We start from the raw sequence: 26527 nt of genomic DNA, 5'->3' as shown, positions 1-26527 counted from the left end.
GCATATTGTGGACAACCAAGAAATGTTTATGCAGCCTAATGAATGTGTCACATCCACCATACTGGCATATGTCCATACATACAGTTAGACAAGACCTTTGGGTAGAATGCTCCTGAGAGAGCTGGCCTCTGCCAAATTTTACAGAGCTCATGCCTCTGCTCTTGCTGTTTTAGTAAAAAGTAGTATTTTATCAAAAGTTAAATTGGGTTCAATATTCACCATTTGAGTAATGGGTACGTTAGAAGCCCAGTCCCCAGCAGCATGCAATATTCCATGTAACAACAAGCACGTGTACCCCTTGGATCTAAAATTTTTTAAAAATATGTATTTACTCACATAATCCAAATATTTTTCATAGTGAATGAAAACATCTGTCCATCTTGTCCTTAGCAGTCATTTAGTCCCTAACCTGACTTTGTGTTGTTATAAAATTGTGTCACTTAAGTAGTACTTAAGTAAGTCCACACCTACATACACAATATCTTTCCATTCCCTGCATCAGTGAGTTGGACAAATGTGCCCAGTTAGCGCTGGTAGTGCTGAAGACCATGTTCATTCATACATGCACTCAAAATCATATTAATTACTTTTCAGTGATAACCATAGGTGGCAATAGATGAATGGGCTAGCCCTAGGCTATTATTAAGCACTGGGAATGAGATTGTTGGTGCCTTGTACCTGTGCTACTTTAACAGGTGAGACAATTCCAGAGCTTTCCCCATCATCCTCTCGCTGCTACAGTCCAGACATTGGGAGCACTGGAAGCCTATGCTGACACAGACTGGCAGATGCCTTGGGCTTCTAATGGTATATATGTAAGCCATCATTTTGTTGGTAATAATTATGGTGTTGAGAAGCATTTGTGTGCTGTGCACTCTTTCAGCTTGTGCCACGTTTAGTTCCTGTTATGCAAATACCACTTTAAACTTAGAAATTCCAATTTGCATTAATATTTTGGTTTCATAGAGCTAACTATTGCATTTCACAAACAAGTGCATTTTAATGAGTACCGGCAGAATGATTTTAAAATGTTATTTATTAAATACTGTTGTAGAAAATGCAGTCTTTGGTTGCCAAAAACTGTTAAGATGAAATATAATGTGTGTTGAGGCCACAGGGTACATGTCTTCAAGAGTATTTGACCCTTATGGCTTTCAGTGATATAACAGCCAATGCTCTTCATGCAGGCTTGGAGGGCTGAAGTAATTAATATAAAATAGAAGCCAGCGTACCATTGACATTTGGGTTTACTTTTCAAATTTAAACATATTTTTACTATTTGACATTTGTCATAAGACCATAGGTTATTTACCTCTGAGTTAAGGTGAAGGGCTTTACCAGGCATAAATACCTAAGTTTTAAAGCAGTGTTTTCTTATATCTTACATCTTGATGTTAAATCCTGAAATGGAGTTTGTTGCTGCTTTATAATTTTTTCCCTCTTCCTAAAAGCCTTTTTTTAAATCAGAATTGTGGATAAAAAAAATTTTGATGTACAATGTGTGGGAAAATAAAAATTTTGCAACTGGATTTTCAGAAATGAACTATTTTAACACATGGACTTTTAATGCTGCTGTCATGGTTGTCATAGCTTGTGGTTCCTAATTATAATGAGCTTTTTTGGTGGTGTTATTGCAGTTGTTTTATTCCCCCCCACCCTCCCCCCAAGTCTTCAACTCACTTTTCCCAGAAGGAGAGTTCCAAGCCTTTGAAAATTCTCATGATTTTGCAAATCCACTCTATTTTTGTCTAGAATACAGGAAAGTTAAAACTGTGGCTGGTATGATGCCATGTTTTGAATCCAATTTTAAAGCAACCCTTTGCAACCCAGGGAGTAAAGCTGACATCTTTGTATCTGTAATGAAGATAATTATACCTGCAAGGTGACATCACTAGCAAAGTAACAAATACCCTTGAAAACGGAGTTCCTGGTCTTCTCTGAATTCTGTAGACCACATTTGGCATTTAACACTAGACACCTCTTTCATGCCTGTCGTTTGAGAAGTTGCTTTCAGATGAATTTACTAAAGCTGACTGACACAGGGTTAAATTAATTCTTTTCTTTATTACTCAAAGTGATACAGACCTTTCTTGGACTAATGTAGCTTAATTAGTGGTCAATTAAAACTGAACATTGCTGAATTGAAGTTCTTTGATCAAACTCCCTGGCATGGGCTTGCTTTCTTTAACTAGCCACCATCTTGAATTCATTTGGAATCAGTAGTATAAACAAGTTAAAAACTGGTTCTTTTATAAGAAAGTCAGCAGGCTTGTATAGCTGTGGTTTCTTTTTTTACTTCTGTAGGCGGCAATTCAAAGGCATGCTAAATGAAAACAGTACTACACCCTGAAAAAATTACATTTTTAAAAGTAACACTAAGCAGTCAGAAAACAGTCAACACCCTTACCTGTTTATTCTAGATACATTTATCTTCTGTGTAGAACAAATAATTAATAATTCACTTCCCAATTTCAGTGGTTGATTTTGTTGTTATATGGAAGGTGAAAAGAAAACTCCCCACCCTCCCTTGCAAAGTCTATAGTTATAACAAAAAGTGAAGCAAACAAAATCCAACCTGGTTGTTGGGAGTAGAGTTGGAAGGGGCATGGTAAATGAAGATGTGCCCAGTTGCTCCTAAATTCATTCTTTGTCACTCTTGGGAAAATAGTTCATCTCTGTATCTTTGGAGTGGGAGTGACACACTACATTTATTTATTGATTGATTTCATCGTTTATTTTGAAGGGCATTATCCTATCAATATGGAAACATAATAGCATGTATTTCATATGAATCACTTGGTTAAAAATACACATTGCTTTTGTTAGAATTTGGGTGAAGTTACAAAAAAAGAGAATTAGGGGAGCTGAAAACTGGGGCAGAGGAAATCGTAAGCATTGGTAATAAGATCATCCACCTCCATTTATCCAGTTATGTGTCTTAATATTTAAAGTATATATACCATTCTTGTCTAAACATAAATTGATACCATTCCATAATCCTAGTTTTTGAAAGCTTAACAACCAAAAGCATACATCCTAGCTGGCATTCAGTGAGTGCTGTGCATTCTGGAGTATTAATTGAAACTGGTACTTTTGTACTGGACATAAAAGTAATAGATTAGGTTTAAATAGATAATTTGCTTAGTTCATACTGATTTCTTCTGATTTTGGAAATTTTCACAGAGAAAGAGTTAAAGGAAATTTGGAAGTGACCATGTACAGTGTTCCCCCTGTAAGTGACAGAATTTTTGTGGTTTTCATTACTTAGATCGAAAAATTATAGTTATAATCAATAATTAAAATTAAAAATTTTACCAGTTGACAGAAAGAGAAATTGTTTATAGTCAGTGTGCCTTTCAGCATTCTCTCTTGCCTTCTGCCTAAAGGGCTGATTAGGATGTAATAATTGGGGATGATAGCGGGAGGAAGACGACAATTCCATTTAATTAAAGATAATTTATTTTACTTTAAATTGGTGATGTCCCACATGAATAAGAGTAGATTTAGCAGATAGATTTATTAATGGGTACTGACATCTCAGTTGACAGAAAAAGCAAACATTTTCTTTCCTCATTGTTTTTATTGTGTCCCGTCACCTGAAACTGCTGTCACCCTGCTTCCTTTGCTGCTTGACAGAGCTGTAGACTTTTCCACCAAATATGCAATTATTGGTTTATCATTGAAACAAAGTTGATCCTCTTCTGAGTTAAAAACTAGGCCAGGAGCTTGAAAGGCTGTTCAGGCTTTCAGAGCTAACACTACAAATGCTCCCTTCTTAAATCACGTTTTCCCAACTGATCCTTCCCATATGTAGTTCATGAGTAGATTGAACCTTTTGAATAAGGACCAAAAATTTCCTTTGGTCTTGGGTGAGGTGCTTGCATGAATATTCCTTTAATACCTTGAATGTCTTGGATGATGAAATGTACCCCAAAAAACTACCATTTGCATTACTTAGGTTCATTCCTGACAAGGAATTCTGCCCTTGTGTGATATGTTCGTTGTTGTCTCATGCAATTGTAAGTGGATCTTGGAAGTTGGGACTGTTTTTTTTTAATTAGGAAGTAGATTCAAGAAATGCATGATATTGTTTTTGTATAATCTCCTCAGTCTATAGTGGTTGTAAAGGTGTGCTGTTTAGCATACCTTTAGCAAAACTGTATTTATAATTCTACATATCTTAAGGCACTTTTTAAATGCTTCTGACAAACTGCATTCTGTTTTTTCAATTTCTGTTTGATCTCTGTTACATTAGGTTTATTCATCTTACTCTCACATCGAATTCCTATATTCTTGTTTATGTTTTCTGGTGTTCAGTCGTTTCTGTATGCTTGCCTAGTATGTTTCTTTCATACCGTCTTCTTCACTGAATGAAATGCAGACCACTTTGGCCACTTCTTTCCTTCTGGGCTTCTTTTCTTATTCACAACTTCCGCCATTGACACTGACCCTCTAGCTTTACTTATATTTATTGCTCCTGCTGCTTTGTTGCTCTAATTTTCTTATATATTTCCTTTATGCTAATATCCTTTCCTTAACTCTTTGGATTTCACTGGTTTGTCTTTCCAGCTTTATTTAGAAAATTAGGCCATATAACTAATGTTTACACCGTAGAAAGGAAAATGAGATTGTTTCTCTCTTTTTTGGAGGTGAAGAGGTGAGAAGGTTGTGGTAGAGGTTTTCTTTTATTTTAAACCAGATGGATTTATTTTGTCCTGCTTTGCTATTTCACTATTTCAAATTGATTTTAAATCACTGATGGTGTTTTCAAGGATTAATTTTTATTAAATCTTGATTTTCATGTTGTGTTAACCTTTTCCTTCCCCTCAGCCAAAGGGTCTTGTTCCTTTTTTCTGTCCATTTCACTTGTTTGTTTTAATAACCTGATCTCTCCAGCCATTATTTTGTCCTCAAATCCTGCCACTTTTATCCATCTTTTTTTATTGCACTGTTGTCCTTACTTCACCTTATATCTTTTCTTCTTCTGTAATTATTACAGAATCCATGATACCTTCCCCAAAATTCTAACAAAGAATTCTGGAAAAGGAGAAATTGGGAAAGAGAAAAATTGCAAGTAATGTCCTTTGCTGAGCCCTAGGGAAGTCTGCTTGGATTTTTATATTTGACTGATATTCCTCCCTAGAGTTGCGCAGTCATGATTCTATGTAGTAGGGACACGAAGGCAAGAGTTTAAATAGACTAACACTGATCCTTAATTGGAGGTGATAATCCTACATATAAACTTTCAGAAGGGAAAGCGATCCTGCATTTTACATCAGGTAAACTCAGTTGCACCCGTTGCCAATAGCTGGGTCAGGGGTGTGTGTGTGTGTGTGTGTGTGTGTGTGTGTGTGTGTGTGTGTGTGTGTGTGTGTGTGTGTGTGTGTGTGTGTGTGTGTGTGTGTGTGTGCGCGTGTGCGTGTGTGTGTGCGCGTGTGTGTGCGTGTGTGCGCGTGCGCGTGCGCGTGTGCGTGTGCGTGTGCGCGCGTGCGTGCGTGCGTGCGTGCGCGTGCGCGCGCGTGTGTGCGTGCGCGTGTGTGTGCGTGCGCGCGCGCGCGCGCGTGCGCGTGCGCGTGTGCGCGTGCCAATAGCTGGGTCAGAGGTGTGTGTGTGTGTGTGTGTGTGTGTGTGTGTGTGTGTGTGTGTGTGTACTGGGAGCCAGATTGGAAGTGGGAAGAGAAGGAGGTGATCTGCAGCCAGCCACCATTGCTTTCAGTGAGTCTCAGGTGGCTCCTCATGGCCTGGAAAGCAATAGGCACTTGAATCAGAATATAGACCTAGCCTGTAACTCAGTAGTACTGGTTCTTCTTTCCTCTCCCACTTGCAAGCTATTTTCTTTCTTTTCTGTCTGTTTTCATTATTTCTATGGCAAGTTTACTTGCCATGTCTTAAACACCTTCAACCTTTTTGTCTCTTCCTTTACTTTTTTGCTTTGCTGCTATCAAAGAGTTAAGGAATTCCATTAAATTGGAGGCCATTCCTCACCATAAGAGAAATCTGGATGGGATGCTTTTGACAACTGGGCTCTCTTTAGTAGCTTCTCTCTACTTGGGAAAATGTCAGATATTTTGAGAAATAAATGCATTGCCCCAAACTGAAAACACCACTACTTTTATTCTGTAAAAAAGACATTCAGGGAAGGAGGCCTCCTCTATTCCCAGGAGGTCACAGGAACTGGGAGTGGCAAGAAGGAAGCTGCTAAACGGGCTCCAGATGCAGCTTTATCCAGGGGACGCCTCATGCCTGGTCATTTGGGTGGCTGGGCTTGTCCCACCTCCCCTTCTTCATGCCCTCCTCCCGGTCTCATCCTAGGCCCTCCCACCCCTAGGCCAGCCACAGGCCTCGCAGCAGACATCTGTGGGTCTGAGTTTCATATATCCAGCATGAAGTTCCCTCTCTCCCTCCCATTATGAATTCTGGGCTGTGGTCCTGCTTGCTCCTTGTGTGTCAGATTGAAGTTCTGATGCTGTCAGCCATGTCTGACCAATCAGCAAACAACACCACAGGATGAAATTTAAACAATGCAGATGCTCAGATACAGGGCTATGTTGCCTGGACCACGAAGGGAAAGCAGAGGTAAGGTCAGAGTCTCCCCAAAGTGGTCTATCCCGAGCCTGCCTGACTTGACACCTCTTGGGCTGCACTGTGCTGCTTTGACTTGTATTTTACCCATTTGCTTTGCACTACTTCTGTCTTCCCTGGCATTCACCAGAACTTTCATTTTAATTCGCTCTGCCCGGGTTACTTTACCACCTTCATCTGCTCACGTCTTTTTCTCTTGGATTGGTGCTGACTGTCATTACGAATGTTCCTGGATTTACTCGAGGCCGAGGGTCCTTGGCAAGTGCCACCTTGTTCAGGTCTTTTGTGGCCAGACTTTTAGGAATAGAGAACTGCTGAGGATCAGGGCAAATGGACGGAGTTAATAGGCCTTATTAATTTTCCCTCTGCAGGACAGTGGAATTTATCATTTGGTTACAACCACGGTTTTGTTTCTTACCATTGTGATGTATTGAATTGTAAATTGAGCTTAAATCATCTTTTTTTCTCAGAAACGGTTTACTTAGAAAAGATATAAATAGATACAACCTAAATGAGGATGAATCAGCTCATCTTCCCAGAGTTTTGGGGAGGAAAAAGGGAATTGATATCTCTCTCCAACCCCAATCCCCCCCCTCTTTTTCTTTTTTTTTTCTTTTTTTTTTTTACAGTTTTTGGTGTTAGCTCACTAGATTACTGTTTGCAAAAGAAGAATCTCATCATCATCCTCTTCTGTTTTAAGTGTTTAGTTGGCCATTTTATAATTTAAAGTGTTTACACGGTTCGGTGCTCCCTTGGCCCATCTGGAAAATATTTAAACTTCATAAGACCTATAAGACTAAAATATCACATATAATGGGATAGGGAGAAGGAAGAAAAATTAGAGCCATTGCGTGTGTTTAGAATAAGTTAGTTGTTTGTTCAGAAGCGGCTGCTGGAGGAATTGGAACAAATAGCTGTGTGCGGTGAACGATTGGGTCCAGAGCTGTACATTTCACCACAGAATGAGCCTTGGTTTGTGAAACTGACATTCTGTTGTGACTTCTAAATCCAAACAAATCTCTGCAAATTTCTGCCCGATCGAGTTAATAAGAAAATATATACATGCAGAGGCGTATGCTACTTGTACTTCTGTCAGTGTTGGTGGAAATAAGAGATGGATTTTACCTACTGTATTACATTCAACCAGCAATTGGCAGAACCCCCAGCTCAGTGGGTTTTCTTGACTTTTTTTTCTGCTGTGAGAACAATGGGATGCAAAAGAGCTTCAGAAAAGGAGAGCAGCAGATACGGGATTGGGGTCACTTTTCTTCTAATTGCCTTGTAATTGGGGAGTGGTTTCCACTTTCCCACTATCTCACTGGTGGGAGGGGAGGAAGACAGATGTGGCTTAGTGGTAACGAGCTTTCTCCAGGCCGGATGTGCTGAGGGACCAGGGGGGGTCATTCCCTGCTCCGGACCTGTGATCTGCTTCACACCTGTGCTCATTTTCCCCCATGATCGATGACCTTATATTAACCCAGAGTGACCTTTTGCCTTCGCCTGTTCTCTGGGACGAGCTCTTGGCTAGTGGACCCTCCTTTCTCTCTGATTTACAGGTGGTTACTGGAGCCACATACACTTGTTTTTCATAGTGCACTGTGCACTTAGCAGCCCGGCAAGACCTGCAATTTCATCCCTCTCAAGGGGCCAAGCAGGGGATTGGAAGGTGGGAGGGAGGAGGGTGCCGCGAGAGTGGTTGCTGTTTGCATGTGCTTTTCTATTTTGTGGCTCATATGGTACCAATTACCATTTGATGGCAACGCCAGGCCTGAGGCCCTTCGCATGTTTGTCCTGTGAGAAAGATCTGGAAGAACCGACATATGGTTTTGATTGCAGCAATTGCAGGTTGATAGAACGAACGCAGGGGTGAGGTGGGTGGGTTTTCCTTCCGGCCCTTTCCACTCTGGGTTGCTAATGTGCTTCGCTTGTGGAACTGGTCTTTTCATCATCCAGCCCCTCCCCACTTACCCCTCCCGCACCCCCCAACTCCCTGCCACTTTGCATTCCCTGCCCCTGCCTTCCAAATGACCGCCAGGAACATGTGGCCCACATTAAGGACCTTCAATTAAAACAAACAAAAAATTGTCCACTCTTCTGTTCAGTCCCAGAGCAGGTCAGTCCATCAGGATGGTCAGAAGTATACCACAGTTAAGAAACAAATGGTTGGCATAGGGGGCAGATTCCCTCCAGAAGCTTGGGACATGTTTTAAAATGGCTATTAGTTCAGATTGTTCAACATCAAAATGATGCTGAAAAATAGCAGCAATAGAGATTAATATGGGGTGTGTGTGTGTGTGTATGTCTGTATGTGTGTGTATTTCATTTAAGACACCTCATGGAATCTGTGCATCTGCTGCATAGGGACAGGAAGATGATGATAATGGTTAGGAGTTCTTTGGGGTTCCATCTTTCTGTACATCCCAGGCCATAAGATGATGGAAAAGCAAGTGAGGCATGTGTGTCTCTATGAGCATTTCCCATCAGAAGGAAGATGTTGGAGACTCATCTCCCATACACAGTGACTTCTCTCTTACTAAATTTGTGATGGTAGGGGGTACTCCTCATTACTGCAGCTCAGCAGGGATTGCATCTGTGAATATGCCAAGGGAGGGTCTACTATTGGGGAATGGAGAGAGGCAAAGAGGAGAAAAGAACATTATAGACACTTTGAATGTTACCCAGCAACATTTTTTTTGTTGTTTCCAAGTAACATCTTTCTATAATGCTTTCAAATTTACCTGTCTGGTAATCTGTTCTAAGATGGGTAGCCCATGAGGTTTTGACTTTTTTCACTTTGGCTATTGCATTTCAAAATATTACTCACAATTAGGAATTTATACCGTTTGAAACAATAATGTGGTATCTCATGAGTAAATGCTGCCATTAACATCTTCCTTCTTTTAAACTGAAAACCAGCAAACCAGAACCAAAAAAAAAAAAAGCAGAAACATGCTCCCCCAAGGAAGCTTTTTTTTTCTTTGAGATGGAGTCTGGCTCTGTTGCCCAGGTTGGAGTGCAATGGCGCAATCTCGGCTCACTGCAACCTCCACCTCCCAGGTTCAAGCGATTCTCCTGTCCCAGCCTCCCAAGTAGCTGGGATTACAGGTGTCCACCACCACACCCAGCTAATTTTTTGTATTTTTAGTAGAGACGAGGTTTCACCATGTTGGCCAGGCTGGTTTCAAACTCCTGACCTCAAGTGATCCGCCCGCCTCGGCCTCCCAAAGTGCTAGGATTACAGGCATGAGCCACCGTACCTGGCCAAGAAAGTTTTTTAAATATGAGATGAATTTTTAGTTCTGAAGGCCAGCTATTGAAACCTAATCACACTGCTTGACATACTTCTTCATATTTATTTTTATATTAGAGCTGATCTTTATCAAAAGGTAGTAGAAACTAAAAAACTTAAATTATTGACCTAAATTTTAGGGAAATGTCTGTCTGATCGACTCGAGAGAGAAAATTGGCCATAGCTTTATAATGGTTACTGAATGTATATCTTCATGAGGCCGCATTTTTTTTCTTTGCTCAAGCTTTCTCCTTATGATGTAGAGGTTGGTGTATTAAATAATCATTTTTTAAAGAGTCTTGATGACAATTATATTTTGCTGTTTCACAATCTTCATACAATGGGGTAAGTGTTTTCAGAGATATGTTTGAATTCAGAGCAACTGGCAATTAATTGATTTGCTCTAGTCACATGTTTTAATGGTAGTTATTTGGTTATTTGCCTGATATTTAATGCACACATATGTAACCTTAAATCATCATTCAGTGTGATAGCTTAAGACAACATGTCTGTTTGCTGCTCGTGCCACTATTAGCTACATTTGAAGAGTGATGTACTGAGAAGTTTAATTTGCTGGGTTTTTTTCTAAAAGCATTGCTTTCCTGAAATATATAGTATTGGGGGCTCATAGCAAAAAAACTGTAGTATATGGGTTGTGAGCCTGTCTTCGAACATGGCAGGTCACTTAACAGCAGCTGTGCTGGAGAGATATTTGATTTGAGAAGACTTTTTTGAATCTTCTCAGCCCTAACACCATTCTGGTTTTGAAATGGGAAAATGGAAAAGAGTTTTAGGGAATAGAGATATCTCAGCCTTCAAAGGAAGCATAGGTAGAAATCTTTCAGTTCTCACTCAGATTAACCAGCATTCCTAATCTGGCTCCCCTCACAGAGGACAAAGAGTCTGCTGGGAAATGTGGGTTTATATTTGTAGAGACATACTTCAGAGGCATGAGATAGTGTTAGATACCGGCTGGATGCTTCGTGCCCAACATTAATTTGGTTTGCAGATTGAAATTTAGGAAAGCTTGCAGAGGAGCCAATCTTTTTTATATACAGCACGTTTAAAAAAAAAAAAGTGTCCACTACTATTAAAATCTGATTCAGTCTTCTAAAATATTACTACATTCAATATAACTTTTAAAATGATCAAATTTAGGTAGACAACAATGATGTTAAAAGATAAAAGCCCTCCTACATGTAATATATAGTGTCTTAAACCTTATTTTTTTAAAAAAGGGATACCGCTTTTGCCAAAAGTCTCAATGTAGGGATACTCAAACTAACTGTCCTTGGAAGTCCTAAAAATTGCTAGTTTTTTTTTTTGTTTGCTTCTTTTTTGTTTGTTTTTGTTTTTTGTTTGTAGTTATTCACAAATGGAGAAATATTTGTAAAATTTTATTATAATTTGTAATGCACACAAACAACCATCAGACCACACTTGAATCAGAGAGTTACAGTTATAAATTGAGGAAAGAGGATGCCAGCACAATGCCTAATGGAGTGAAAAATTGTGCTTATTTTCACAGGACTCTCTTGGAGAGGAGCTAACTACTTTCCTCTCTCTTAATACCCAGACCCCCTCCCTCAGCCCTGACAGCGTGTTACAGAATGCATTCACTTAGTGTTTGAAGAGCTCACCACCTCCCTTTAAGATCTATTCTTGTTATTCATACATTGCAAATATGTACTTTTGTATCCACAAGGAAGACATTACTAACTTCAAGAAAGGCAGTGTCAATGAGGAGCAGGAATATACAGTATGATACAAGCCTGCCAATGAAAGAATTATACTCAGACTCTATGCGCTCTGTTAAACAAAATTTGAACCTTTGAGGAAAAAATATTGGGGATTCTGATGAGTGTTTTTCCTCTTTCTTTCTTTCTTTTTTTTTTCTATTTGGAAATCATGGCTTCCTGATCCTAAGGGATGAAAAAAAAAACCTCAAAGAAAAGACTCAACAGGCTTTCTGGACATCAAATGGTTCCTACAAAACAACATTCTGATGACTTGCATGTAAATAAATCAGAAACATATGAATTAAACTCCTCTCAAAATACATATGGGTTGAAAAATAGAGAGAAGTGCTGAGAAAATGTGTTTTGGGTTTTGCTGAGCCCATGACATTTGAAAAATAGTATGAGACATTGAACAAACACAAAGCATGGCTTGGCTCACCCATTCCTAATATTAGCCTTCTAGTTCAACGGCAAATCAGTTTACCATGTGCCTAAATGTGAGCCACCTTGGTGCACTCCCCCTCACTTAATTATATGCAGTTTAAATTTTTTCAATTAGGAGCTCAAAAATAACATTGCATTTCAAGGAAATGCAAATCTTAGCATTTTCTTACCTGGTTCGTTCACCTCAGACCATTTTAGAAAACACCACAGATCATTTCACCTTAGGAGCAGTCACACTGATGTGGCCCTCTTTGGTGTGGCTGGCATATAGCAGAAGAAACATATCATTTTTAAGAAACTGGCTCCAAAGACAATATTGCTATTAAATTGAAGCCAAAAACCACGCCCTCTCTTAGCCATATGGTAGAAGCCCGATCATAGACTCTCACCCTTACACCATGACTTCAGTTCCTGCTCATTTTTATCCCTGAGCTCTGTGGACTTCTAAGCAGTGGAAGTTTTCATTCTCTTTCCCACATTGCACTCAAGAGAGCTAACATGAGAGATTCTAAATCCTGGGATTCCTCTGCATCTGGCTTTAAGTACAGGAGCAGAACACAGGGAATTTAAGGAACAAAAATAGCCAGAGCTTCAGGCTTCTTCCACTGATGGTAAGTCATTGACATGCACTTGGATGAAATCCTGTATCTGTTCTTTGGACTAGCACTATCGCCTGAGATTATCAGTTTCAGAGAGTTACAGAGAGGCAGTAGATTTCATCTTTCCTATTTCAGGAGGAGTTATTTTGGTTGTTTTTTTAAAAAAAACACTTTAATGTACTTTTCCTAACTCCTTCACTCAGATGGTGGCAAGAAGTTTGACAGAATAAAGTAATTCAGCTAATATTTATCAAATGCCTACTATGAGTGAGGTGTTAGAATATAACCCTGAACAAGACAAGCATGAGATAGGCAAACAGACTATTATAACCTAGACTGATAATGCATTGATTGGGGTGTACAGGCTCCTTAAGGTAGATATACGAAGGACAACTAGTCCACATTTGGCCTTAGAGGGAGTGAAGTGCAGGGATGAATGGGAATTAAGCTGGCAAAATGCAAGGGTTATAACTGGAAGCAGGAGTGAGCATGGCATATCCGGTGACCCAGAAGTAGTTCAGAATGCCTGGAGCTTATGGTACAAAAGGGTAACATGAAAGATGAGACTGAAAAGATAAACAGTGGCCTGATCAAAAAGCGACTTGTGAGCCCTATTAAGGAGTTGAGATTTTTTCATGAATGTGACGAGGAGCCTTTCAAATGGGTATGCCTGAGAAGTAATTGAATTTGAAAGTCAAGAGGGATAGGAGGACCTGGAAAACTTAAGAGTCAGAGAAGCCAAGGGAAGCAGATCTGACCAGAAGGAGGAAATTGTCAACAGTGTCAGATGTTGCTGAAAGATAAAAGTGACATTTGACTGCAGCATCCAGGAGGTCTTGAGCAGTTTCATTGAAGTAGTGGGTGTGGAAGGAAGGTAAAGAAGTGGAGAACAGGCATGGCAAGATAATTTTCCATCATCATTGTCCTCATCACCGGAAAGTGAGCATCAAGTATCTTATCTACCAGACATAGAGAGTGACCAGGTAAGGAATGACACAGCTGCAGCCTGGGAGATTTCAGAAAACAGATCATAAATATAAAACAGAAGACAGCAACACATGGTACAACACATGCACAGGGCAAAATGAGCAGTGTAGGCCAACGGGATGAAGAACAGGAAGAATTAGGGGCAGGTGAAATGGGAGAGTTTTTCAAGCAGTCAATGCAGCTTGAGGTTTGCATTCTGGATTGTGCCTACTTATAAGTCAGTCCAACCTGTTTTTGATTCTCCATCCAATGGAAATAGGAAACACCATCAAAGATGATGCACAGTCTTAACTTGCCTGTGACTTCTGATTATGTTTCTGAATTTTGGGAGGAAGATTAAAGTCATAAACTGACTCTTGGTTTGTTATAATTTCTTGCAACTGTTATTTTAAAAATCCGGACACAGGCCAAGGCAGGAGGATTCTCTGAGGCCAGGAGTTTGAGACCAGCCTGGGCAACATAGTGAGACCCTGTCCCTACAATAATAAAAGTAAAATAAAAAGAAAATCTGGACGCAGAAAGTGAGGTATAGATACCACAAATATAGCAAGTCAGAGATATTCGTAAATTCTACATGGATGAGCTTCTTGAGAAATTCTGCACATCCAATGCTGGACAACTGTGGAATTGCAGCGTGATACCTTTCACATCTGGGTCATCTCCATATGATATCTTCTTCCTGGTACAAGGCCAGAAGTTCACCCCATGCACAACACCTATGGAAGCCACTCATGATTCAGAGGACAGTTTTTCTGAAAAAGGGTGCATGATGTATACTTCCCTTCAACACTAAAATTCTGCTGCTTAAACTTTGTAAGTGAAGGAAAGGACTGGTTCTCTTCTACTTTGGCTGTCTTCCTTGTTTCCTATTTATTGGGTACCTGCTTTGGGCAACCCATTGTGTTGGATGTGCTCTAAACCACAATCTTTGCTCCTAAGGAGTCCATAGTATTTATCGGGGGATACGACCTGGATAATTCATATAAGATATGAATTTCTTTCTTTTTCTTTTTTTTCGAGACAGATTCTCACTCTGTCGCCCAGGCTGGAGTGCAGTGGCGCGATCACGGCTCACTGCAACCTCCGTCTCCTGGGTTCAAGCAATTCTCATGCCTCAGCCCCCCGAGTAGCTGGGATTACAGGCACCCACCACCACACTCAGCTAATTTTTGTATTTTTAGTAGAGATGGAGTTTCACCGTGTTGGCCAGGCTGGTCTTGAACTCCTGACCTCAAGTGATCTGCCCACCTCGGCCTCCCAAAGTCCTGGGATTACAGGTGTGAACCACTACGCCTGGCCAAGATATGAATTTCTTAAAAAAAAAAAAAAAAAGTCTTCGGAAAGTTTAGAAGATGAAATACATTTAATGAAAATTGAGCTCATTCTTCCCCAATATTTGTTCCATATTCCTCTCCATATTATACTGTTAGTACACAATCCTGTTTGGACTTACTGGAAAAAAGAGCTGAATAGCTTATCCACATGTCAAGAAACTTTCAGTTTAAGAACACTGAGGTTCATCAACATCAAAAAATATTTTCAGCATCATTCAGGCACTGGACATGCTCTACAAATTAAATACCTTAGGGCCCCTGCTATTTCAGTGTTTTCTCAGTGTCTCGTTGCAGTGGCAAATGCTATGAACTACATTTTTCAAATGAATATTGAAGATTGAGAAAGAGGTTAAGAACCTCTATCTATTAATGATAGAACCAAATCTAGAAAGATGTCTCCTGCTCTGTAGAGCACATTAAGGATCATTATTTATAGCCATTTGGCTCCCTTAAGACATTTTGGCAATGAGGGAAAAATCATAGGTTCATTTTCTCGGTAGAATGAAGAACATTGAGTTTGCTAACAAAGAGAGCATGAGTGACTTTGGTAAGAGAGCAGTTTTTTATTTCAGTGGAAAGGCAGCCTCCTCTCCTAATAATAGCTACATTATTTACCTAAATGTTCCATGTAGCAATTGATAACAAGACTTACTGCTTAAGAAATTTGGCCATCATCTTGTCCTCTCTACTAGAATTCCATCTGCCTACAGATGGGCCCTTGCTAATATTTTTTTTCTGAAGGACAACATGTAACTTAAGGGCCTACTACTATGTGTTATTTTGTTTTTTTAATTGAGGTGAAAGTCACATAATGTAAAATTAACCATTTTGAAGTAAACCATTCAGTAATATTTAGTACATTCACAATGTTGAGCAATCACTACCTCTGTCTAGTTCTACAACATTTTCCCCAGCCCAGAAGGAAACCCTGTATCCATTAAGCAGTTCCTTCCTATCCCCCTACTTCTATGCTTTATAAACCTTTAATTTTAATGTTATATACACACACAGGCATACACATACATGCATGCTATACACACACATATGTATATATGTATAATGTGTGTAAATAATATGTAAGTAGAGCTGTATAATGTGGGTAAATAAATGGATGTGTGTATGTGTATATACATATATGTACACGTATACATGCATATACATATATACGTATATATGTATACATATATGTATCTACGCACATGTATATACGTGTATACACACACACACATTCATTTATGTCTATTTATAGATTAGGAAGTTCCAAACAGAGGACCTAATATTTCCTAATTATGTAAACAAAGAACTATCTATTTTAATGAATGTTTCTCCACCAGGAAAAAGAAAGATAGGAAACATTCCTTGCTTCTTTTAACCTGTCTGTATATTTCTCTTAAATTCTCACTAGATGCTAATTTATCAAGGAAGACAAAAAAGACAGAAATAATTCTGAGCCTTTTGTTGTGTAAAACTGCTGCTCTTCTTGTAAAGACAATTTCTCATTAATTTCATCAACACTGAGAATTTTAAACTGCTTCTCTTAATTTTAAGCAATTGTCTGGGTTTTACATTTCTGTTTTTGAAAGTCCAAAATTATTGAACAAAGTAATTTAGTTAGCAAAGTTTACATTTCTTGGAAAGAAATATGAAAGGGTCATTCTTACTGTAATTTTTATTGTTAAAGAAATTGCTGCTGTTCACATTTATTTATGCCCTCCTCATTCTGGAAGAATATTTGAGGTAGCCAGTAGCACATTTTTTTGAATTAAGAAAAAATTAGATCAAATGAAAAAATACCTAAAATTTAAATATTTAGAGAAAGCCAACTCAATTATATTTTAAATATGCCTGAAGTCATGAACTAACTATTGTTGATCATTTAGTCTTCTGGTCCTATTTCAGGAATATTATTGCCCTTCTTAATTAATCTTTCACCTCCTTTGAGAAGTATTTCTGAATAACCCTATAGGATAACTTCCTTTACATTTCTTTAGCACATATGGTTTATACAAAAGACTACTCACTTTATCACATTTTCTAGTTGCTTATTGTACTTCATAAATCTCCCAACTAGTTCCTAGTGAAAATTCTGCCCTTCTAGTTTTTTGTATGTAATTTACCAAAGCATCTAGCTTTGTGCTAGCTAAAAGCTCTGCTCTAAGTTAAATTAGTGGAATATTGCTGGTTGATTTCACCTAAAGGTTTGCCCCGGGCAGGAGGGAAGAGGGTGGGCATTTGAATGGGTAACAGACAGAGAAGCAGCTGATTGGACATAGATGTTGACAACTTGCATACTTATTTTTTTCATTTCAATCTGTGCCACAGAGTCATACATTTGGTAATTATTTCATGCTTTTGTTTTCAGTTGAAAGTAGTTAGGGCCATATGTTTTGACAGAAAAAAGATAATTCGTACTTTTTTTCAGCTTTGTGAAAGGGAAGATGGGGTAACAATTTTACAGTGTACCATGGCAGTGATTCCTGTTCAAAACTTTACCAGATTGGAAACTCACTGTTCATAACAATTCTCTTGGTAAGCAGAAGATGAAGGCATCTGTTTAAAGCGCCCAGAGTTAAGTTTGATGCTTCAAAGCACAGCAGAGTTCATTTATAACTCTACTTAGCAGTATTAGATATCTTTAACAAATATGAAAAGTTGTCCACCAGATTCCTTAGACTGTAGGTGATTTGGAAGGATATTCTGGTCAAGTGCTAACTTCTGACTGAGGATTTCAAATGAAAAGACCTAGGTTATAACCCTATTCCTGCCCTTATTCTGTCTTGTGACTCATGGAAAAGGAAGGCACTTAACTCGCTCCAAGCTTATGTTCCTGAATGTATAAGATGGGTAGCATGGTTGACCACTTAGATAGATAATCCATCTCAAAATGATGATTAAAGAAGATGATGGATGAGAAAAGTCCTTTTGATTTAAAATACTATGAAGATGTGAACTTTTAATAATGACTAATGATAGAATTTTGTTAAATTTGCTTTACGTAATTAAGTTCAAGATCAAAGAATATATCTAGAGAAGTACCTATGTATTTTCTTTTGTGAAATGTTTCTTTGAGTATTATTATTATCATTTTATGTCTGTTAGAATCTTGGCCTCACTGTCTTTTCATTCTTGCTTGAATGTCGACTCTTCAAAGTGTGACTTTCTGCTTGTGTCTGATGCAACTGTCTTCCTGATCACTCTTGCTCCCTGAGAAGGAATAGGTACTTAGGAATGATGGCTTTTTGGCTGTCTGTGCTTATTAGGTACAAACACAGCACTAAAGACATTTGGGACTCGAGAAATAAGAAGAGCGCCTTTAGGATTGTATGCAAAAGGTCAAACTATAACGTAGTTAGCATTTTTCTTTGTACTGCTTTCCCTTCTTGTAACAACCTCTCAGTACCGTCATACCTTCTCTGCTTTCCAAAAATGCTTTCTAAAAATTGATTATTGGGAAAAGATCTGAGACCTCATTGCACTGAAGTGTAATTACTGCTAACAAACTGTGACAGCATTTCCCAAAGACAGGGAGTGATTGGAGATGTGACGAAAAGTGGGTTTGTGACTGTGGAAACTCTTTCAGGGATGTAGGCTTTTACCCCGCTTGGTAATGTACCTTGACGAAAGTCTGCAGCAATGAAATTAACTTGTTCACTCCAATCGCATCTAAACTTATTTAAGCTTAAGTCCTTTCTTAAGGATGTCAGCTTTAGGCTTCAGGCATCAACCTGTGGACTAGAATTCAAAGGGAAAAGGGTGGGGAAATGGTGCTCTTAAAATCTTTAGGACCATTATAGGTAATTCCATGTCCTAAAGAAAGCTCAGCCCTAAACACATTAGAGAAGTGGAATGCACTAAAATATATTTTGGCAGAACCAATGAATGTTTATCTTTCTCTGTGTTATGATGTTATTCTTAGTTTGACGTGTATCCCGTGTGTGGTGTGTTTATTCATTCATGCATGCATGCACTTAGTAAGGTTTTGAGCCTATTCTGTGCCCGGCATTACATGCACACACATATGCCCAAGCACACCTGCACATTTTTTTTTTTTTGGTAATGCTTTTTTTACCTTATTGTTTCTGCAACTGGCTATCCTTAGCAGGCCTTCTTAGTGTACAGTAGGGTATAGAAGAAATAACAATCAACATTGGAGTAAACCTAAAATTAATTTCTGTCTTTATTGTAGAGTCATAGAATTTGTTTCCTCTGGAAGATGTGCTGCCCTCATTTAATTGATAAAACCTGCTTTCAGAGGTCACAAAGCTATTTTTTGGCAGACATAACCAAACCTATTTTGATGTCCCAGCACCTCCTAATGAAGCAGTAGTCGTCATCTAAAACAAAAAGCAATCGGTTGCTAAAGGGGGAGAAAGTGTTGAGATGTGAGATGATCTGTTAGACATAATTGACAATCATGAATTTGATATGATAGGTGTAAACAGAGATATAAATAATTTAGTTACATCTGTTTAAGATTTAAGATAACCAGAAGCAATAATGTTTAATTGAAATAATATATCAGGTTCTCCTTAACATTACCTCGAATTTCTTCACATGCACATCAGTGCATTTGGTAAATAAAAGTTTGGAAACAACTTAGTTAAGTGTTTAGAACATATTAGAGTTGTGATGTGCTTAGCATCCGCAGTCTTTTATCTGTGCCAACCCTGAGCCTGGTAATGAAGCCAACTCCCACATGAATAAGTAACATAAGAAGTGTAACCAGGAAGAAGTCAGGGTTTCACCTGGACCAAATATTAAGCAATTAAGTGTTTCAAGAGATCTTTAGCCAGGTGTAACTTAATCAGTTTAAGGCACTCTCAGCTAGGGCCAACGTAGTCATAATGTTGGCAGTGGGCATTCCTCTGATACACCACGTTGAAAGTAATAGGAAACATAGAGTGGCTGCTCAGTTATTGCCAAGAGCAAGAGAAATGCAGGTGTAAAAATATAAAGAAGTATTTGGAGCCAGAGGCTAGTACACATAGACAAGACTGTATTTACACTTCACTTTAATAGTTCAGATAATAATATGGTGGTTTTTAATCAGTTTAGTGTGCTGATATTTAGTCGTGGGTCTGGTTTCACCACTAAACCCTAGTGTAACTCTCAGCCGATTACTTAACCTCTCTCTGTCTCTAGTAATATTAAACAAGTGTATTAATACCTGCTGCATCGTAGCTCAACTTCATGTCTGGAAGACAGATGAATGGTCCTGCTTCTTGCAGTAACAGACAAGAACCTCCTTTGTGCTGCCCTGACTCAGATGATCTTGTGTTCTTCTCTATGGGCAAAACAGCCTTAGGCTGCTAAATGGCCAGGCAGTATAGGGGACCTAGGACTCTACAAAGCTGGGTTTTGGTAGGAGTCCATGAGCACCGCGGAAAGAATTCTTAGTTATCAGGAGATACGGTTGTAGTACTTAAAAACTCAAACTCCAAAACAAGACTACATGGTTTTGAATCTCAGTTTTGCCAGTTTATTAGCTGTGTGACTTTAAGCAAGTTGCTTAACCTCTCTGTGCCTCAGATCCCTTAGCCATAAAATTGGGATGATAATGAAACAATAGGATTAGTATGTAAGCAAAATGAGTATATGTACAGTTTGGCTGCAATAGAGCTGATAGGTGTAAACAGATATAAATAATGACTTCTTTTCTGTTTTTCTCGTTGGTGATCCCTGCATATGTCACTGGGATGGCTGCGGGAATTCAGTAGGATAATATTGGAAAATAGCTTAAATCTCAAATGTTCTATAGCTATGATAACATCACTATGACGTCATAGAGTGAGCCCACTCACATCTCTCCTGGCAGTTTTGCTGCCTCAGAGTTGGAATAATAACTCACTGAAAATTCTTCCAAAATAGTGAGCCACCCTGCAGATTTAATTTGTAATATTATTCTTTCTAATTATTAGTGGCTCTGTCTTAAGTTCTTTTGTTTTAATTGAAGCAGGGTTTTTTTCCGCCTTGTAAATTTCTATACATGTCAAAGGCTACCAACTCATTTTTATTTAGAGTTTGAAATTTGATTTGAAAAATATACTGCAGCCAGCTATATGAAAAACATAAGAGGATATTGTTGACTTGATTGAAGAGAAGAAAGAACAAGGTAGAGCTGCCTAGCCACGAAGAACACCAGGGTTTTTGTAACCCCTGGCGTGCTTTGCACGCAGAAGGCACACTTTTAAATCGGCGCGGCTCACTTTTTTTTACTGTGCCTTTGCTGAGCTTGCTGCAGGCTGAGTGCACTGGTAGAGGAGTGCAGGGCTGTGTTCTGGCCATCCCTGCCTGCTCAGGCCTCTCCTGCTCCTTTGTGGATCACCCAGGTCCCTGCTGCTTCCTGGTGCTGTCTCCTGGATCCTCTTGAAATTTTTCCGTTCTGTAATCTGACTGACAGTTACAAACAAGGAAGGGGACAGAAATTCTTACCGTTTTGCGACTTCCTAAAACGGGAAAGGAAATTTGGTGGATGAGAAGGGAAAAACACCTCTTGGCTGAAATTACTTATAGGATTTAGCACCAGGTTAATGTACTCATGAATGAATAATGACTCAGCTGATATTTAGAAGCTGGGAAAATTATATGATTTTTGTGATGGGGTATATAGATATGGATGTATACTTGAAGTGATTTGTGTTCTAAATATATTAACATGCTCAGGGAATTTCTTTTTGGGAAAATACATATATTCTTTTTCATAGATTTTTGTGGTGCATCCTGGTAGAGGGAAGATGGGTCATTGCTCAGTTAGTAAAAATGAAATATGAATATCATACACACAAATGGTACATTTTACACTTTTTGATAGTTGTGAAATACTCTTTTTTTTCAGACTACCAATAAAGAGAATTTGAGGAGTAAAACTCTTCTTACCATGAATTGTTTTGGGGCATTTAGAACTATTTGGTTAATTCTTTTAAATCCTCCAACTGATTTAGATAGAGTAAAAGTGTCACAATTTTAACAGCTTACACCGGTGAAATGTTTCCATTTATAAGAAATACCCTCCTATTTGTCAACATACTGAAGACACGTATGTGTTATTTCTAAGCACATTTCCTATTTATGTGACAATGGAGCTCGCCCTTTAACCATCACTTGGACGTGAAGGAGGATTCTTCTTCCTCCATTAGTAAATATTCCTTGACTTGATAATACTGAAAATATGTGAGGTGAATGAGCTTTAATCCTGTGGTTTGGTTTGGTTTTCGGTTGTTTGCAATCTTCGACTGTTCACCTGCACTGTCCTGTGCCTTTGAGTGTGATTAACTGCCTTGATGCCTTAAGTGCATTACACAACTCTACTTCTTCCATTTCTTGACTAATCTCTCATGCCGTTTGACTGCCCATTGGAATCTTTAAGTTAGCTACTTAGGAAAGACTTTAGGAAGGAGAATGCCAAGAGAACTGGCAGAGAAGTCAGGAGCCTGGGTTCTGTCCAGGCCCTGGGGTAAGACCTTTCACCTCTTCCTTTGACTCCTTTACAAAATGAAGTTGAACTCATTTGAGCTTTAAAAAGATGACGCCAAGAGGCAAGACAGAGGGCAGCAGATGTGAAAGTAACATGAAAGAGAAAGGAACGTCTGAAAAAAAAAAAGGTAGAAAAAGATTTTGACAAATAGTACTAAAAACAAAGAAAGAATATAGAATAGAGAGACCCAATTATACTGATAATTACAATTATCAGTATTGTAAAAACTACAGCAAAAAAAGCTAAAAATATATTCAGCTTTTATTGTCCATAAAAAGTGATCACACCATGTCTAACTGTAATTCCTTTGTCAAAAACACCAGAGGCCAAGGACTAAATTGCGGATTAAGAGTTTCTTCCTTTTATTTCCTGCATATCCAGAAACCTGGGGCCATAGATACTCTTCCATGGTGTGTTGTTTGGCACAACTTGCAAGTATTTTGGCAGATGGTTAGAAAAAAAGACTTTAAGAAATATGCAATAGTACTCAGGACTCTAAATATAAGAAATAAAGCTAAGATATCAGTATCCTGCCATTCATTACAATCAATATTTATTGAACAGCAGTTATATGCCAGGTAGCAGGGATACCTAGAACTTGCCTCTCCCACTAGCACTCCAGAAGAGTTCCTGCTTTCCCAGCCTAAAGGAGCAGCAAGTCTTACATGAGCTAGGCTTACCGTGATAGCTGTCCTGACGGCGAGTGGCAAACATGACCCAGTGCCTTCCTCATGGATGAACATGACTCTACACTGGGACTCCCTGGTAGACCTTTTTGTGATGATGAGAAAGTCCTATGTTGGTGATGTTCAGTATGGTAACCAGTGACTGTGTATGTGCTGTTGAGAACTTGAAATATGGCTACTGTGACTGAGGGACAGAACATTTAATTTTATTTAACTTTGGTTGAGTTTAATTCAAATAACTACATATTACTAATGGCTACTGATTGGACAGCAGCTTTCTAGACCCATTGTTAAAAATAATTATAAGCATTGAGTACCTCTTATGAGATAGAATTAATAATCCCATTTATTGAGTGCCCATGACAGACTAAGAATTATGCTTGACATATATTATCCCTAATCCTCACAAGAATGGTTCATTTGACAAATAAGATAACTGAGGTCCTGAGAGATAAATTGTTATGTCCTCGCAAGGAATTGTGAGAGCTGGAATTTGAACCTAATTGGTCAGACTCCAGAGCTGGGTGATTTCTAGTATCCTGCCAAATCTGTGTATGTACTGTCCGGATGCTGTGTCTTCTGAGTACATCTTCTCCTTGCTTTATGGATTAGTTAGCAATGTCTTTATCTTGGTCACATAGGACAATTACAGGGTCCATATTATCTCTTCTGAATATGGATGTATCACTGCACTGGAACCATTCATTTTTCTTACTGAGACCTGTGTCCTTCAAAAAATATTAAGAGTTGAGGGTCCAACCCAGCTTCTTGAGTAGTAAGCTAATCACCTACAAGTATATTTCCCCAGTAGATGCTGAGAGAAGCATCAAAGTACGTGGGTAGTTCTGTGGACATCAGTGGCACTCAGTAAACTCTTGGCATTTGAGTGTTTAACTGTCACAGTTGAGGATATTTGTGAACTCTCCCAAGGCCTGAGTCACTGAATGAGCCCAGCCAATACTTGGGCGTCTGTGGCTCAATTCTGCTTTGCTGTTTTCTGCTTTCCATGAAACATACAGTAACTCTCTTGAAGGGTCTGAAAGCCTCAATTACAATGTTTCAGTGATTCTGAACTGATTTTTCTTTGGAAAGTATATATGCAGATGGTACTTGCAGAATCACCAAGGGGTAGTAACGTGGAGGAGTGGTAAAGGTCTACTGGACAATCAGGTGGCTACCACCCAACCACACATGGTGATGTGATATGAAGCCACTTTTCTTTATTCCCTCAGATTTAAGGTTTCCCCTTCAGGAAGCAGGTTACTTAACAAGTACTTGATTTCACCATAACATGCATTATGACATTTTCTTTTTTTTCTTTTTTCTTTCTTTTTTTTTTTTTTTTGAGATGGAATCTCGCCCTGTCGCCCAGGCTGGAGTGCAATGGCACAATCTCAGCTCACTGCAACCTCCGTCTCCCAGGTTCAAGCGATTCTCCTGCCTCAGCCTCCTGAGTAGCTGGGATTACAGGTGCATGCCACCACACCCGGCTAATTTTTGGTATCTTTAGTGGAGATGGGGTTTCACTATGTTGGCCAGGCTGGTCTCAAACTCCTGACCTCATGATCCGCCCACCTCAACCTCCCAAAGTGCTGGGATTACACGCATGAGCCACCGTTCCTGGCCAACATTTTATTTTCTTAAAAGGTCATTATCAGACGCCACAAGACTATTTCTGTAAACTATGACCCAAGTATAGCCTCATGTTAATAGCTTAAAATAGGTTTTCTTTACCTTTTTTGCCCTTTAAAAGCAAGGAATTATTTTTTGATGGAAAGAACATAGACTTTGATGATCAGTTCACATCCTTGCTTTACCCCTTGAAAAATGTGTAACCTGGAAAGACAGCTTAACATTCCTGAGTCACATTTGTCCAGATAATACAAACAATGGCAACAAGACTTCAGCACTAATGTCTGATGTTTTCTGTATGATTAATCTGTGCCAGGTTCCATTCTAGTTTCTTTACACACATTATACCATCTAATTCTCACAAGAACTTTGCATAGCAGGCATTGTCATTTCCACTTTACAGGCAGGAATCTGAAGACTAGAGTTAAAAGTAACTGGTCCAAGATTGCCTAGTTAATAAATGGTGGAATTTGCAGTCAGACCCAAGCTGGTTTGGGCCAATACACTTGACCTTCTTATGATACATCAGCCTTGTGAAATAGGACAGATACTATTAATAATATCCACCTTGTGTGATCATTATGAAGGTTAGATATAATGTATGTGGAACTCCTGCCACCAAAGTTGTTCCACAAGAGGCCCTAAACAAATGAGTAATCATTATTACTTTAAAATGTCCGTAAGTGAAACTGATATGCCAAGACCAGTAAAAATGAGAGCTTCATAAGGAAAAGAGTAGGAGGCATATCTTTGTTTCATTTTGTTTGTTGGTTTCTGTGCTTGCTTGTTATTCTTTTCTGTTAGGCACAGGTTTTATTTGGAATAAATTAAATTGTTTTTTCTTTGATGAGTGCAGAAATAATAGTTGAAAACATTGAATGAAACAGCTAATGTACCATAGTAATACTTTTCGGATTACAAAAAAAAAAATTAAATCTGTAAAATGAAAACTTTTTTTTTACTTTTGTCAGTTCAAGGTTCAGTGTTATCTAGAGAGTTTTGTTAAACTCAGGATTTCTATATGGATGATTGTCTGCTAAATTCAGGATTATAAGAGAAGAGATAATGGCACTAACTTTGCATATTAAATATACTGTGTTACTAGTTTTCCATGAAGTTTTTACTCAACAAATAAGTTACTAAAAGAGCTGTGACCTATGAGTTTCACCAAGTCTTTCCATTTCCAATTCGGCAACAAAAGTTTCACACTTCTTTAGTTACTCTTGTGGGAGGAATCAGAATGCCAACAGTCACCTTGATCTAAGCGTATTATTGGAGAAAAATTCAAGGATAGATATTTGTTTCTCGTTAGATTTTCCTCATATTTCATCATTGGGGTCACTCTAGTACATGGTACTAGAATTTGGGATTTTTATTTCATTTTAGATTGGACTGATTTTCTGGTGTTAGTCATTAAAAATAATTCCAACTCTTTGAAGAGATCTGGGGTGTTTGTTATTATTCTGTTGATTAAATGAAGCTATTTTATTTAACAATTGTGTTGTTAAACTTTCTATATACTTAGAATAATAATACTAAAAACTGAATGGGTATGAGCTTTTCTTATTGAATTTAATGTCAATATTAAACACCTTATTGAAACCCATACTTTGAAAGCTTGATTGAGAAATTGGCAAAAGAGTTGACTGAAGTAAAAATAATGAAGCAGTTCACTGGTCATCCCAGTTATGAAAGATTAAACCATTAGAGACAAACTGAACTGTGAATATTATGATCATGGTGTTTTCATAAATACCATCT

General features: G+C 38.6%; 1 protein-coding gene across 29 annotated transcripts in view; it reads left to right on the top strand.

Moving 5' to 3' along the window:
- The window catches only part of TCF4 (transcription factor 4), a 366054-nt gene that overhangs the window by 280615 nt on the left and 58912 nt on the right, over window positions 1-26527 (top strand). For 2 of the 29 annotated variants that reach the window (XM_009252398.4, XM_024236145.3), the window contains exon 1: window positions 3210-6576. The exons of the other annotated variants lie outside the window; for them this stretch is intronic. In XM_009252398.4, coding sequence (XP_009250673.1) covers window positions 6508-6576 — 69 coding nt within the window. In that variant the 5' untranslated portion in view covers window positions 3210-6507. Of the gene's footprint in view, window positions 1-3209; window positions 6577-26527 lie in introns of those variants that run through there. 29 annotated transcript variants of the gene reach the window in all.

Source organism: Pongo abelii, chromosome 17 (assembly GCF_028885655.2).
Source record: "Pongo abelii isolate AG06213 chromosome 17, NHGRI_mPonAbe1-v2.0_pri, whole genome shotgun sequence".
Lineage (NCBI taxonomy): Eukaryota > Metazoa > Chordata > Mammalia > Primates > Hominidae > Pongo > Pongo abelii.
Note: the sequence above shows the minus strand (reverse complement) of the source record. Positions and strands in the feature narration are given on the sequence as shown.